Here is a 17,329-nt window from a genome sequence, read left to right on the forward strand (position 1 = left end):
TAGATCACCTCACATCTCTCTCTCTCCCGCCAACATACTAGTCTGTTAAATTCACTCAACTTTTGAATTATTCCTGTCTGGAATCTGAACAATCCTCACTGACACTAAAGATCCTGTCAAGTATCACAAAGAGCGGCATGGGGACTGGATCAATAACCTTTGTGGTCTCTCTGCTTTCTATTTCTGATCCAGTCACTCCTGTACTTAAAATAACTGTCCTGACTCCTAGTCACCTAAAGGTGATCAAAACTCCTTAACTTAAATCAAACACATTTTTATCTAAACTTTACTTCTCTTCTCCACTCTTATCTCCCTCCTCTAGACAGCTCCTTATTAACTGCTCAGGATCTCTGCTCACTGGCATTCTTATTAGCCCTTTTGTCCACATCATCTTATCATCACAACCCTCCCTACCCTCTCCCTCGAAAAAACCTACAACTGGCAAGTACTTACTCACCTTTAAGACCTGTTCAAAAGTTATCTTAGTGAAGTCTTTCCACTTCCAGTATAAGTGGATATTTGCTTCTAGGTTTTCAGAGCATTTCCTATTCCTTTCATTACTACCAAGTAGTCTAACAGTTTGCTTACCCTCATTAAACTCCAAATCCTAAGAGGGCAGGAACCATATTTTGTTCATTTTTGTATTCTCATTAGTAAACACCACATCTGTCCTACAGATGGTGTTATTCATTCACTAAATAACATTTAATAAGGACTTGCTAGGAAATGTGGATAAATAACTAAATGACAGATAAGATTCCTACTCTCTTAGAGCCAACATCCTAGATGGAATGAAGTAAACAAATCAACAGGAAAACTTCACACAAAGATTTCAAGAGAAATATTGTATGACAATAAAATTTTTTTAAGAACTTACAGTATTTTCTTAAATATTTTATGGAGAGAGTAGCAAGTAGATAATAAATACAAAAGAAAAGTAACAAAAGTGAAAGGAGTAAAATGTAAACTTAATGTGTACAATTTATTTCCTGACAACTGGAAGCTCAAACTCCTTTCTTGAACTCCTGCACAAACACCAAGTAATTATAATTACAAGAAATCTATCTCACCCTGACACCTAACGGTGAATATATACTTAAACTTCAACCTCAAATTATTCACCCAAAAAGATAAACACAAATGAATTTCATAATTACAGACCATGTAATGAGATTCTGGGAATACAATCAGGTAAGGAAAAGTTAAAAATTTGACAAACTTACTATTCTACATCAGCACTACATGGAAGAAAAATAATGCAAACAACATAAGAAATATTCAATTTCTTAAAAGCTATGTTAAAGGGGAAAAAAAGAAACAGATGGAAGTACCTTAATAGTATATTTTATTTAACCCAATATATATAAAATGTTATCACTTCAACATGTAGCCATATAAAAATATTGAGATATTTTACATTCTTTTCTTCATAGCAAGTCTTCACAATTCTGTGTATATTTTACACACCCAATTCAAGTGGTAAATTTTCTTCAATACTTATGTGGATTTAGATTTAATTAAATTTAAGATGCAGAAATAGATTCACATATCCAAGTTGTTCCAAATATGCTTAACACTGCATTGCTAACTGAATTTAGGTTAATTACAGTAAAATTAAACCTTCAGTTACAGTCTCACTAGTCCCATTGCAAAGACTCAACAGTGACATGTGGCCACCAAAGCGGACAGCGCAGCTCCAGCAGTAGACTCAGTGCATCCATTTACTTCATCACAACTTCGTTTTATCAGCACTGACTAAATCACAGGATGTTGTCCCTTTATCTCCCGAAACACGCATTTTCTATTCTCTTTATCTAAAATAGTAGCTGTCATTTTCTCTACCCTCATGACTAAATAAATTACTTCAATTCTATTTGCTCATCTAGGTCTAGAACACAAGCGCCATGAGAGCTGAGGGTTGGTCTATTTTGTGCACAGCTGTATCTGCAGTGCCCAGTCTGCAAGAAACTACTGTCAACATAGCAACTGTAGAAAACCAGTACTGAGTTTCTTCAGTACTGCTAAATTATTTAACCTGTATATCATACTTATACAATCTGTAAAAAAACAATGACTAGAAACTGGTTGTGACAGGTAGTCTTCTTCCATATTGTTCAAGTAACTGCAAAATAATTCAAATTATGAGATCTGTATTTTCAATCAACCTAGGGACTTTCTCATCCATTCATAGGGTCTAAAAGATCATAATGCGAACCACTACACCTTAGTTTGCCTTACCTCTAACACATAGATTAAGATTATTCTTCATAAAATATAAGTGAATTATATTGCAAGGCAGAAATTAAGAATCTGAATACAGATTTTCTATACTGTACTTCCCACTTCCAAAATTGGAAGCATATTATTTTCCAAAAACTTCTAATCTTCCTCTTACTAATATTCTAAAAGATCTAATGGCTCAAGATAAAGGTGAATGTAGCATGATAGAGCTAAGAAACAAAAAAACAAGATCTTAATTTTCCTAATTAATCATCATGCAGAAATCTAAATAGCAGCAACAGATTAAGCATAAATCTAAAACTTTTATGGCTGCCTCGTATGATAATAGTGGCGCTGTTAAACATGGGAGAGAAGTATAGGAAAATCACAATCTGGATTCGAAAACTTAAGTAATGTATAGATTGGGAAGCATAGTAGAAACTCAAGATAGTTTCTTGTTTCAAAATTTATATTTTTCTGCATTCATGTGCGTAAAAACAAAGTTAAGCACTGATTTTTGTAGAGAAATAACTCATTGAAATACTGCCACAGGAGTTAAAATAATTTCTTCATTAAAGAACATCAGTAATAACTGAACAGAAAAAACAAATGTACCAAGAAATCTATCCACAGTTTTTTTTTAGAAGACAGATGAAACAAAGTTTTACTCTCATTAGCCTGCGTGAGAATTCGAGTTGGAAAATACGTTAATAAGCCACCTTGGGGAAGAAGTCAGGTCTCTTGAGTCCTGGGCTTCCAAAGAACAAGAAAACTGGATTGTAATTAGTATTTGCATGATGAACAAGAGAACATGATGTAATCTATGCACAAATAGAAGTATAATGATGTACACCTGAAATTTATACAATGTTATAAACCAATGTTAACACAATAAAAAAAAAAACTAAGTCCTTAATTTAAAAAAAAAAAAAAAAGAGGGAAGGGTGGGTTGGTGCAACGTTAAAAGATAAAAGCATAGATGAGATGACTTCCGTGATTACAAGTTATGTGCCATCCCAGAGCCTAACCCATTTCTAGTTTATAAAACTCACACAATGCTTGGTCAAAGAGGATTTCCTGGGAAAACTGAGAGGACACTATGCTAGGGTAGTCTTTGGGAAGCAGAACAGAAAGGCAACCAGGTGACATCTGCATTACAATTAGAAACAACTCTCGGGCTGGCTGGTGGCACAGTGGTTAAGTGCTAGTGCTCCGCTGCATCCTGGGCACGGACGGACTCACCACTTGTCAAGCCATGCTGTCTGTGGCAGCATACCATATAAAGTAGAGGGAGATGGGCACAGATCTCAGCCCAGGCCAATCTTCCTCAGCAAAAACAGAGGAGGATTGGCATCGGATGTTAGCTCAGGGCTAATCTTCCTCAAAAAAAAAAAAAAAAAGAAAGAAACAAGTCTCTATACTTGTTTCCTATACACAGATATTCTTAGCAGACATACATTACAATGTTCTAGAAACTACGTTCTGAGAGATATTTAGAAAGCTGTAAACCAGGTGATTGTTTCTTTACATTAATATGGTGATAAGTTTGGAAATTACTGTCAAAATAGCAACTACCTGCTCTCATTATGGACCAATTTAAGTATTTTAATGTACCGAGTAATTTTGAATAGACTTTGAATTATACATATGTAGCATAGATTGTATGGTCTCACAAGACAGGCTATAATTTTTTACCAGAAAATTGCTTAAAAATTCCCATTTATCAAACTCCTCAGTGGGCATTACTTTCTAAAATGACTAATGAAAACTGAAGCTGCAAAGCAAAGGAAATTACATTCAATAAATATACTCATGGTCTTAGAAAATACATTTATCAAATCTTTAACTTCAATCTAGAAAAGCAAAACACTAGCTGACACAAAAGAAAAGTCAGGCCGTCATTTTAATCCATCAAAATGGTATCATTCTATTGATATTTACCAAGATGGTAAGCAAGGACCAGCACAGTTTCTAGCACCTTCACCAGTCAGGCATAAGCATGTTTAAATATACTGGTACAAAAACAGATTATTACATTTCATTTCCCATACTGGTATGGACAGTTGAAAATCAGTTAAGTGAAAAACTTCTACAAAATTTTCAAAATGTACTTTTCTATATTTCCTCTTCACTTGAATTAACTAGTCTTGCGAACAAAACAATAAAATCCTAGTCCAAAAAAGCATAATAAATACCTATTATGTGTAAGATTTAGCATTCAATAGCCATGACATGGCCTAGTCAAAAATAACGGACTTTTGGGGCCAACCCCATGGCTTAGCGGTTAAGTGCGTTTGCTCCACTACTGGCGGCCCGGGTTCAGATCCCGGGCACGCACCGAGGCACTGCTTGTCCAGCCATGCTGAGGTGGCGTCCCACATACAGCAACTAGAAGGATGTGCAACTATGACATACAACTATCTACTGGGGCTTTGTGGGGGAAAAAAAAACAAAACAAAAAGGAGGAGGATTGGCAATAGATGTTAGCTCAGGGCCGGTCTTCCTCAGCAAAAAGAGGAAGACTGGCAGATGTTAGCTCAGGGCTGATCTTCCTCACAAAAAAAATAAATAAATAACAGACTTTTTTGCAGTACTTGTCAATTGGCAATTACTGGAAAAGCTTGGGAATGTTTTGGATTGTCTCAGTGATTAGCCAGGGATCCTAAACAACATACAATGTACCAGGACAGTCATCTATGACACCATGAAAAAAGAAAATTCAACCAGCCAAAAATGTTGTTGTGTCTCTTTTGAGTAATACTTTAGAACAGAGGTTCTGAAAAGTAGGGTCCCCAAACCCAACATCAGTATCACCTGGGAACTTGTTAGAAATGCACGTTTAGCCCCACCTGACATCTGCTGAATCACAAACTCTGGGGTAGGGCCCAGAAACCTGTGTTTTAATGAGACTTCCAGGTGATTCTAATGCACAATGAAGTGTGACAATCACCGATTTAGAGGGATGTTCATGGCTACTGTCCTTTAATTTAGAGCAGGGGTTTTGTTTTTCCACTGTTGTATCTCAGCCCTGGGAAAGGGCCCAGCACACAATAGGATCCCTCAATACCTCGTACTACAATGAATAAATGGATATAGTGAAATTCTGAATGACATGACTCCCCCGTAAATTCTGTATGACTGAGAAAAGTATCATTTTGTAGACAATCACTCCAATTATTATGTTCACTTCACTCAACTATTGGCTCCATAGTTATCCTAATGTTTAAAATATTCTAACCAAGTCCATGAACATAGAAATATTCTAACCAACTCAAAGAATCAACATTATAGACTAAGTAACCACTGAACAAGTTCCTACTTGCCTGCAACACTGAAAAGGTCAGAAATTATTAAAAGAGAATCACTATGTGTGAGATTGTTTTTCTCATCATATAAAAACACCAGGTAACATCTGTAAATCTAAGCAATGTCTCACATTTGATACAGATTTACATTATCTAATGATCTGAAAATACCCTGAAGAAAAATTAACTACAATTATTCTGGCAAAATGAACAATAAAATGTTTTCTCGAAGGAGATAATATGAATAATTTGCATAAAATAAATCATTTAAATTTTTAAGATACAAAAATAAAAATGTAGGTAACCCATAGGCCGAACCTGGCAAAGTTAATAGTGACAGGATTATATTTACATAGTTCTTCCCAAATCCAAAAACACATGCAAAAATTCATTCACATTCACAAACGTCTAGTTGGTTGACATTTTGCATAAAAGAAAATAGAACTAGGAATAACATCTTAGAGATCCAGTCACAGATATAATATAAAACAATGGATTACTGTGGCTACTGATGTAAGTTTTTGATACTACCTCATACACACATATTTTCTACCTTGTGATGTATAATACATAATAAAAATGTGAAGTTGATTCTGTAATGATAATTTCAGACCTTGAAACAAATTTTAGATATAAATATCAATTCCAAAGTCTTCAACACCACCAACAATGCACACAGCAGAGCATTTCAGAATTATAAGGTCCACTTACATTACTACTGATGCAATGCAGGACCCTGGTGTTTAATGAATAACTAAAAACCATTTCTTATTGACTATACTTCTTTAAAAATAAGGAAAGTTAAAAAAGAAAAAAATCATGTATTCAAACTAAGTAAGTGCACTTCTTAATTCTACCTAATCCTAGTAACTCGAATCTTAAGTTTGAGACAGAAATGCCTCACATGAAATTTGGGCGATTATATTCTACAAAACAGAACTGAAATTTTATTTACGTGTAAGCAAAATACTATCTCTTAAAATTCATTTTACTTCAGAAAGACAAACAGTAATTCTAACTTAAGATGTTTAAATAAACAAAGATGGTTCAACCCATAAAACAAAATAGTGGAAAAAGAATTTTTTTAAATATATATTATGGGCCAGCCCAGTGGCTTAGCGGTTAAGTGCACGCACTCTGCTACTGGCAGCCCGGGTTGGGATCCTGGGCGCGCACCGACGCACCGCTTCTCCGGCCATGCTAGAAGGATGTGCAACTATGACACAACTATCTACTGGGGCTTTGCGGAAAAAAAGGGAGGAGGATTGGCAATAGATGTTAGCTCAAAGCCGGTCTTCCACAGCAAAGAGGAGGATTAGCATGGATGTTAGCTCAGGGCTGCTCACCCTCACAAAAAAAAAAAAAAAAAAAAAAAGTGTATTATGAACTCTGGCTAAATCACTTTAAGCAATGCAGTATCCTCCATCTAGAAAATACAAGCTTCTCTTACTGCAAAGATAAACTAAGTAACATAAAACAAGGAAAGTACATATTGCTAATTCCACGAGGTAAATAAAAATAATAAATAAATAAATAAATAAGTTTGAACCAAAAGGAACCCTTAGAGACATTTATAATCTAAACATAGCTTTATAGAAAAACACAAGAAGTCAAATAATATTCCCAAGATAACACAGCACTCTTGTTGAGCCTTTAAATATTCAGTCTTATTTACAAGATTCTAACTTTAATCACTAATATTGTTATTCAATAATCAAGGAAACAAAAGGAAATTTCAAAATGTTTTTCCTACACTTAGAAGACAGCACTTTTGACACAAAAAAGAAAAGTTAATACAATATATAATGTGTAAATCCAGATTTTAAAGATCAGATACTAAAAAAAATTTAACAAATACTATAAAAATAGTGAAATTCTTCACTATTTCCCCAGAATGACGTTCTATAAATTACTCGACCACATTCAATTAGGAAACTGAATGCACACTTCATTTTACACAACAGAAAAAAACAATATGTAAAGTTCAGCACACTAAAACTGCTTCCTATTTTTTTTTAATTTACTAATGAAGGGTGCTAGAAAGGAAATAATGCTCTTATAAAGTATGAAATTATTCTCAATTTATTTAATCACGATTTGTTTATGATGACATAAACCCATCTTGGGCTATAAAACTTGAGAGAGAGACTTGCTACTTTGAAGTAGTTTGCCGCCCCTCCACCAAAACTAAGTCCATGTCTACAAATGTCTACCCAACTATGAAGTAAACACAGAAAAACATTTACAACTGTTGAACCTAGGAGTTAGGTACGTGGGTGTTCACCACCTTATTCTTGAAAAATAAGTGTGACTTTTTAAATCATTGCTACCCTTTCAAACTTCAGAAATATATTTTATCATATCATTAGATATTGTAACAAAACTCTTCACACAGACAAAACATTTAAATACCACAGTACTCCACAGGAAATTTCCTCTATTTTTGCAAAATAACGTGTCCCTTCTATTTCTAACTAGTCTCATTTGACACTAAATTTCAAACCTTTTGAAGGTTTAAGTATACATTTGATCATATTCTTTCACAAAACATTTCCTTTCAATCACACATTTATGTTTTTTCTCATTTGGAATCTCTGTTGTAATTCTCAACCTAACCTCCATTTATTAATTAGTGACTATTAATCATTCACACTGATATTGAGCAACTATTATACATTTTACATATAAACACCAAGTTAATGAAATATTCAACATATACGTTTCTGAATAAAATGCAAAGGTATAATTTCAAATAGTATTTGAGAAATAAGATCCAATGTTTCAGATACTGTCCCTGTTGACAATTTCTATTTCTATTAAATAGCAATTCCAGCTCACACAGATATTTTTTCCCTAGTATTACTGATATAGTAGGGTTAAACAAATATGTAATCTCTTCTATTGAATGTTCAGTACTGACTTTAAAGAGAAAAATCCAAAAACTCAAGGAATAATCAATTGAGCTTTATGAAATATGAGTGAATGAAAAGTTCTTTAAAAACTAGATCTGTCAAGAAGAAAATCAATGCATTTATTTTCAAAATAAACAAAAATAGGGAAATTCGGACAAAATACACTGTTAAAATAAAACAATTAGGAACATCGGTGTTCCTTTATTTTATGCATATTAATTACATATTAATAGCATATAAAACCTAAATACTGCAGACTTTGAACTCGGTTTTGAATCATGACACAAAAAGGAACACACTATTGTGATATTATAATACTAAAATTGTTTCAAAATACCTTCTTATGGAAAGAATTATAGAAGCATATATGACAAATTCACATTTACTTAGAAAAGCTAATACTATTCTTTATTTTTGTATCTACCACTTGTTAGCAAATGACATTCAAGTATCTTCCTTGGTATACTAATTCACACGAAAAATTTCTGAGTGAACCAGCCACAAAGTTGTTTAACTATACAAAAACACTAAAACACTGAGTAACTAAGAGTTCACAGATGCTCCACGTGACTGTCACTCAGAAGCTGACTGCTCCCAGGGTAAACTTGATTAAGTACTGGAACAAGGATTTTCTTGATGCAGGGGAAAAGCTGTGTAGAACTCTGTTCTTGGAGCCAGAGTTGAGCCGGACACTAGAATGTTCAGGAGCTTAGGACATCTCTGTGCACTGGCTTTCCACTGTTCTTGAAATGAATCTTACAGAATTTCACAGCCTCGGCCAAAGATAGCTTGGTATTAACAACAAAGGATAAAGTTTCTCCCAGTCTGAATTCAGCTTTGAAGCAAAATACAACGCTAAAAATTACCTAAGCATTATATGAATAAAATTATTATAGATGATGGGAAAGGCAAATTTAGGTGCAACAGATATCATTTAAAAATTAAAGCTAACTTGTTAGAACTCTCCACACTGTAATTCTTGTCATAAATTAAAAGAAATCCCACTCCCTGCCAACTCAGACTCATGGAAAATGTGATGGGAAAGTCTTTGACTATTATTTTACAATCTCCAAATCATGTTGTCAAACATTTACCAAACACAAAAGCCAATGAATACGGCAAATTCTAGAAAATAATTCCATCCATACTGTCGTGTCTAAAAAATAGCACATGAAACAGTACATAAGAAAAATTTAATTGGTACAAAAGAATGCATCTCAATTATGCTTTACAGCCAGCTGCTTTTATGCAAGATTCTAAATAATCAACCAAATTTCTTTTTTTCCAAAGTATGCGTTCCAGCAAAAAAAGAAACCATGCAAAAATGAGAGGTAATTTTACACACTGTTCATTTAAAAAGAACATTGTTGTTCAGACCAATGCTAAAAGCATGATCTAGTAACACAGTGACATGTTATGTGAGAAATAACTATGCTATATGATCAATGGCTGATGCATTCAATTTGTGGTTTAAGTTAAATGTGATTCCTTAAACGTAATTTTAAATTAAACATGCCTAACATACAAAATTTTAAATACACCGAGGACTTTGTTTTGGAAGAAAAATTATAATGTGATAAAATCACTTTCTCCCTAGCATTAAAAAATCAAACTTCAAAATACATATTTGAGGGGCCGGCCCGGTGGCGCAAGCGGTTAAGTGCGCGCGCTCCGCTGCGGCGGCCCGGGGTTCGCTGGTTCGGATCCCGGGCGCGCACCGATGCACTGCTTGGTAAGCCATGCTGTGGCGGCGTCCCATATAAAGTGGAGGAAGATGGGCACCGATGTTAGCCCAGGGCCGTCTTCCTCAGCAAAAAAGGAGGAGGATTGGCGGATGTTAGCTCAGGGCTGATCTCCTCACAAAAAAAAAAAAAAAAAAAAAAAAAAAATACATATTTGATAATAGAGGGATCTAATCTGATTCCAATGACTCTAGCCATTCTCAAGTTAATTCTCTGTTTTTGTAAAAATCAACACTTGAACCACATTCCTTGAAGACAAACACATCTAGCCTGTCAGACAAGTTTTACTGGAGAGAATTAGCAAACTATATGAAAATATTTACAACACTGCAGGGTCAAGCCATCTTTAATACTTCTAGAAACCAGCATTCTCAAGAAATGGCTAAATTATTCTAAATCACACAGTACATCCTCACTTAACAGCCAACCTAACAGTATTGTTTGATTTTAAAGAAAATTTAAAGGTTAAGATCTAGATATTGACACCAAAAAAATAATGGCCGGTAAGATGAAAAATAGATATCATTTTATAAGCAAAAGAGATTTGCCTTCAAACAGTTTGTTTTCAAGATTCAAAAGATTTATTTGGAAAAATCAGCACAGGACAAAGATATCCTTAATATTCCTTCTCAGAATATTTGAATATTCAGAATCTATATGAAATGCAGACAGCAACTCTGATTTCACAGAACATGAAAGGTTTATACAAATGTGAACTCTCATTCCCACTCCTCCCCAAAGTACTGCTCTATCTACCCTTTACTGACATTAGCTTTCACTAAGCTTCTATCTTCAGTGCTACTTGCACAAACTAAAAAGCAGGAAATCATTTTCATTTTTAAATGGCTGATATTAGTTAAAGCAACCAAAGTATTACTGTTAAACAATCTTAGTAAAACTTTAAGAGAATACCACTAATAACGTTTTTAAATGATCCAAAATGATTTCTTTATTGAAATTAACTACATAGATTTCACAGTACTATGGCATACTTATTTTAGCTAAAGTCACAAACACATTTAAACATTCACAACGATGAGCATCATTACCATTCTAATCTACAAAGCTTAAGAATAAAGAAAAATACAAAAACCTCAAGTTTTACAAAGGAAAAACTTTAAAGTCTACATATGTTAACAATAAAACCATTTCTTCCAGGTAACAGATGAAAACGTAAAGGCATACCACTGAATTTTTTTTCTCTAAATAGCCAGGAATGAAAGAATGTTTAATATCTACGACGCTTATTGGGGCCTTCAAAGTTGCCCCCTTGGCTTCCTCTACCAAAACCACCAGGACCACCACTAACAGGTCCTACACCGCTCATTGGTGCCTGAGGGGTTTCAGAACCTGTTCTACTACCCATAGGTGATCCCATCTGAGATGGCGGTCCTTGCGGAAATCTATCATTATGCTATAATACCACATAATAAATATGAAGTCCATTTGGAACACACCAAATGTAAGTGACAAGAAAAATTGGCAAAATCCCAAGTGGTGGTGTCATGAAGTTCAGCAGAAAGTCCAGCAGAATCAGGATCACACATAGAAGGAAGAAAGGAGCAATTTAATTAGTTACTATGTTAAAAAAAAAAAAAAAAAGAAAGCATCTGAAGAGTTACATATTGCTAATGCTATACTCCAATTCCATGAAAAAAAGAACCGATTTTGTAAGTAAATGCATCTTAAACCTAATCAGTATTATATTCTGATTTCTTTTATTAAAAAGCTTATATTGCATGTAACTGTGCTGTGTAATAAAAATACTTTTAAAAAATCAGAGAGAGAAACTGGGGAGCAGACCACATTGTTCGAAAAAGTAAACATTCTAAAAATTTTGAACAGCAATGCTTTCACCATATAAAGTACTAGTACAAACACACAGAGTTATAATTTCAGTATGAAAACTTTTGACGTGCTTTTCTGGAAAGACTATTATTGAGAAAATAGTTTACTTTTAAAAACTCACTATTAACATGCACTACTAACAGCACTATTAAATATGTGAATCACCTATTTTGAGAAACTGCACAATAATGACCACATATATTAATCTCAAAGGTTGAACAGAACCTCTACGTGCAGTAGTGAAATGTCAGTGTGAGAAAGGCCATGGGCAATATTTAAACGAAGTTGAACAGTTCAGGGTTGGGGGGGGAAACGGGCCAGTTAATATTACTTCTAAGTTACTTTCTGATGATTATATGCTACACAAAAACTTAACCAAAGTAGTACAAGCCTTTGCTAGCTTTCAGATATTTTACTACAAAATAAAGCCTCCATTGAAGGAAACAAGTACACTAATTATATTATGCACCATCTGATCACAGTAGATATTATGGCACTGCCTGTTTTTCCTCCCTGTACAAACACACATTTAAAAAAAAAACTGGGGGCCTGCCTGATGGCATAGCGGTTAAGTTCGCATGCTCCGCTTCGGCGGCCCTGAGTTCATGGGTTCAGATCCCGGGCGCGGTTCTACGCCACGCTCACCAAGCCATGCTGCAGCAGCATCCCATGTACAAAGTAGAGGAAGACTGGCACACATGTTAGCTCAGCGACAATCTTCCTCAAACAAAAAGAGGAGGATTGGCAACAGATGTTAGTTCAGGGCCAATCTTCCTCTCTCACACACACACACACACACAAAAACCTGTTAGCAAATCCAATTTTTCAAAATTCTTAAAGATTGCATTTTAAGTAAATAAATTTTAAAATGATCAAGCATTGCATCCATCAATTCTAAGACACACATTCTGTTTTAACAACTCTGAGATCAGGATGGATTTATAGCTGATGGCATATCTGAGTTTAACTGGCAGTGCTTCTTTCTTGGCAGGAACGGCACCTTAAGACTTGTGCTAGTTCCAAAAGTAAACTGCCCTTTCAAAATATATAATCAACCAACTTTCCTATTCTAAATGTTATTCAGAACAACCATTAACAAAAACCAAATGAGAAAATGTTTTGCCGATATAAAGCCTCATTTAGATAGTGATAGACTTTAATGGAAATGAAAAAAGTTATCAGTCTTGCTACCGAAATTCAAACATAATAATTACAGCTGAAAAAAGTTTTTATAGTATTTAACCCCCACAAAGATATCTTCACACTCTCAAAACCAAAACATAAAATTGTCTACTTTACATTTAGTAGCAAATATAATTAGTAATTCTATAATAAGAATGCAACCACGTAAATTTAAAATGTTTTCAAACTTTAATGTAAATTATTTTACAGTTAAAATACAGTTAATTTCTCGGAAATTAATCATAAGTGATTTGTTACTAAAAACGTTCACTAAAAGCTGTGTGTTCACACATTTTGTTCCCCACCAAAGGCAAGGAGTCCACACAGGAAAAGCACACAATCATAAAATACTTGACTGTCACACTGAATGCTGCTAGAAGGTGGATACAAATTAAAAGTAACTATAATTAACAAATGTGTTTGCTATATACTTAAGTACAAAAGCATGCCATGGATGGTAATCCTAACTCTTAGGATACTTAAAAATTGCCTCTCATAAAGCAACATATAACAACTGCACAACATTATTTTTTCTTCATTGGATATTGATCTTTTCTGCCAAAAAAAATGATGCCAAATTATGTTAAGTGTGAAGTTACCTTTGGGGTAGAAGTATATATAATTGAATATAATCAAAATAATGTTTATGATACATTACCACTGCTCCATTATCTGGCATCATTGGAGTTCCCATATTTGCAGCTCCTTCTGGTCCCATGGCAGGACCAGGACCCATTGGTGGGCCAGGTATAGTTCCTCTGTTGTTCATATTCATACCCATCATTGGAGGAGGACCTTGGTTACCAGCAGGTGCTGGGCTAAACGCATCTATGCAAAACAATCTATACTTAGAGCTGTCCTATCTTAGTTTAGTAAACATCAAAAATTCAACAATACTTATGCAATCTATATAGCAAGACTACCATCAAAATCATTTTCCTTCCTTGAGAATTGGACACTCAATTATCTACTCTATAACACAGTATTACCTATGCTGTAGAATTTTCATCCCAAAAACAAATGTACATAAAACAAATGAGACGGCTATCAATTATTTTAGGACATTTGAGACTATAAAAGCTTGAAAGTTTTTTAAAAATCAGTATTATTTGCTGTAGTTGTCTTCTTAACCAATTAATCCCTTACAATGGTGACCATACTCTACCAGTTTAAATTAACAGCAAAGGATTAGCATTTAGGAAACCACTTAATTTTCTTAAAGTCATGACTAAAAATATTACCATGTAAATTGCATTAAGTTGTGAGAGGAGAAACCATTTCCTCCAATATATATATAAAGTTCACTGTAATAAACTTCTTCACTTTTATATGGTTACTTACTGAACGTCTCCCAAAATTATAGATGTACTGTATTTTAACTTTATGTAGAAATATGTAATCTACACCAAAAAAACCTGAAATGACTCATTATGACAAAACATATTTTTAAAAGCAACTGCAACCAAATACAGATAAAATATTAATACCACTATTTGAATTTTTTCGACATGCTGAAATTCTGGAAATAGGGACAATCAGATACACGTCAAATTTTTTCAGGAAAAAGATATCCACCTGTCTCATGTTACTGGCAATGGTGTTTGAGCTGTAAAACTACATTTACAATGGCCTCAAACACATTTTTAGGTATCTTTGAATTTTTTCATTTTTGAAGTTCTCATACTTGTTTTTCATTAAAAATTCATAAAAAAAGACTGAGTCCAACTTCAGAGTTTTATTCTAGTATTTCATTATGTAGGTCAATTTTACAACACTCAGAATTCAATTTCTCAAAAACACATTGTAACAGGAGTTGAAGTTTTGATTCAACCTCACATTATCTAATGTAGCTGGAAATCTATATATGGCTGAGTCCAGGGAGCAGCTGTGAGGAAAAAATCTTACTCCCAACTAGTCCCTGGCAACACTGCTCTTTCTGAACCTAATTCCCAAGAACCTAGCAACTTCATAGGGAAGGAATTATTTCCTCAATTCCAAAATGTTGTTGCTGACAAATCTACACTTTAACTACCCAACGATATTTCTATTCCCTTAGCACGGCTATAAATAAAAATCTTTACGAGACTTCCACATCATCTCCCACAATGGACATCAGGAAGGTTGGAGGCAGTATCTAAGAGAAATCTTACCCCAACTCTCCCCAAAAAGAAGAGATCAAGAACTAGGCTTTTTTCCTCTTTTTAACAGAACATAATTGTTACACCTAATTTGTGAGATTCAAATATAACTATACAACTATGGGTATAAAAAAATCAAAAATAATATTTCCAATTATCAGTAGTTGAAGCAGTGTCTTATTTTAGCAATTACGTCTTCTACCACACAGCCATATTTAAACTAAATTCAAAGATCTAAGAAATGTTAGAATTATCTGGACCCCTGAAAAGCAGTTTTATAATCTATGCTTCACTTGGTACACACACTGGTAATAAACCAGAAAATCTACTGCAACATGCGAGCAATGAAACTTGACAGGATATGATAATTTACTGACGTAGCAATATTTAACTGCATGATAATGATTCAAACTCCAGTAAACCATTAGGATAAAGTCTCACATTGAATAAAATGTAAAGAGGAGAAAATTAAACAGATTGGACTTTAGGCAAGTTGAGTAAGTGCTCAAATGTAACTATGGTTCTCTGGTGAATAAAATGCCATAAAAATTTTTTAATTCTCTTAAATTCCTAACTAAATAAGAAATCTAAAGGCATACTCTCATATTTCTTCTGAGAAAGTTGCTAATCAAGCAGTCAGAATGTTTTCAGGGTCTCTGCAACATCAGAAATATTTCCAGTTTGGTTCTGATATTAATGATACTCTAATAATTACAATCCATAATAACCCCACACTTATAATCTCTAAAACCACCTGGATTGTATTATACACTATCCCACAATTTACTTTAAAAAAAGATATAAATACTGAATTACTTGTACATTATTATGTACTCAACTGTGCTTCATAATTTAGAACTACTTGTGTACTCTTTGTTCACTAATTATTTCATGTATCCATCGTACCAACTTCATAATTAAATTCTTTAAGGGGAAGGACCATGTTTCACTCTTCCTTTGCATACCAGAAATGCTCAGTAACCACTTACTGGTAAATAAGAAAAGTGATCAAGTAAACAGCAATAAACAATTTTAGATTATCTGATTGGCAGTGGCAAAGAAACTGGCATGAGAGGTAGGGAGGAAAAAGGCCGATCACGGAAAATGCTCATTCCACATATTAGATGCTTTAAGATTTTTTTATTCCATACACTATCTAAGTACAATTTGGACTTTTTCAGTGGGTGTGCATGTTATACATATTGGAATGTTACAGCAATCTTTACAACAAAATGTACATTTGAGCTATGTAAAGACTTAAACCTCATGACAACTTCTGTTGGACAACGTGAAATGAATATATAAAATTTAATTATTGGGGCCAGCCTGGTGGCGCAAGCACTTAAGTGCACACGCTCCACTGCAGCAGCCTGGGGTTCACCGGTTCGGACCCCGGGCACACACCAACTCACTGCTTGGCAAGCCATGCTGTGGTGGCATCTCATATAAACTGGAGGAAGATGGGCAGGGATGTTAGCCCAGGGCCAATCTTCCTCAGCAAAAAAAGAGGAGGATTGGCAGATGTTAGCACAGGGCTGATCTCCTCACACACACACAAAAAAATTATTTATCTAATTTTTAAATGTATGACATTTCAAATTTAATGAGACCTATGAAAACATCCCACACTTATTTTTCCCTCAGCTTATTTACTTGATACTGTTTCCCTGACAACCTGATTATACAGCCAATCAATATGAAAGATGTTAACATAGGCACTTTCTTAAAAACTTTACATCAACTCTAAAGATACACGTTAGCCTAAATGTGCAAGACACATCTCATTTCCTTGACAAGTCAAGAACATCTCCAAACAGTGCACTTCTGAGCACAACACTGTAGGTTAGGGCAAAGTAAGTTAAACCTTCAGTAAAACGAATAAAATTAGCTTCAAAGTTACACAAAAGGTTACCCTAAAATAGAAATTTATAAAATGCCCTCAGTCTAAAAGCACTAAACTCAGAAACTATCAAATTTCCAAG

At 34.3% G+C, this 17,329-nt stretch overlaps 1 protein-coding gene across 1 annotated transcript in view; it reads right to left on the bottom strand.

Moving 5' to 3' along the window:
- Positions 1-10,737: 10,737 nt before the first annotated feature.
- The window catches only part of PSPC1 (paraspeckle component 1), an 80,153-nt gene continuing 73,561 nt past the window's right edge, over positions 10,738-17,329 (bottom strand). The window contains exons 8-9 of the mRNA XM_058547801.1: positions 13,868-14,037; positions 10,738-11,593 (exon numbers count right to left, since the gene is read on the bottom strand). Of these exons, the coding sequence (XP_058403784.1) occupies positions 11,408-11,593; positions 13,868-14,037 (356 nt within the window). The 3' untranslated portion in view covers positions 10,738-11,407. The remainder of the gene's footprint in view (positions 11,594-13,867; positions 14,038-17,329) is intronic.

The sequence above is a fragment of the Diceros bicornis genome, chromosome 9, assembly GCF_020826845.1.
Source record: "Diceros bicornis minor isolate mBicDic1 chromosome 9, mDicBic1.mat.cur, whole genome shotgun sequence".
NCBI classification, from domain to species: Eukaryota; Metazoa; Chordata; class Mammalia; order Perissodactyla; family Rhinocerotidae; genus Diceros; species Diceros bicornis.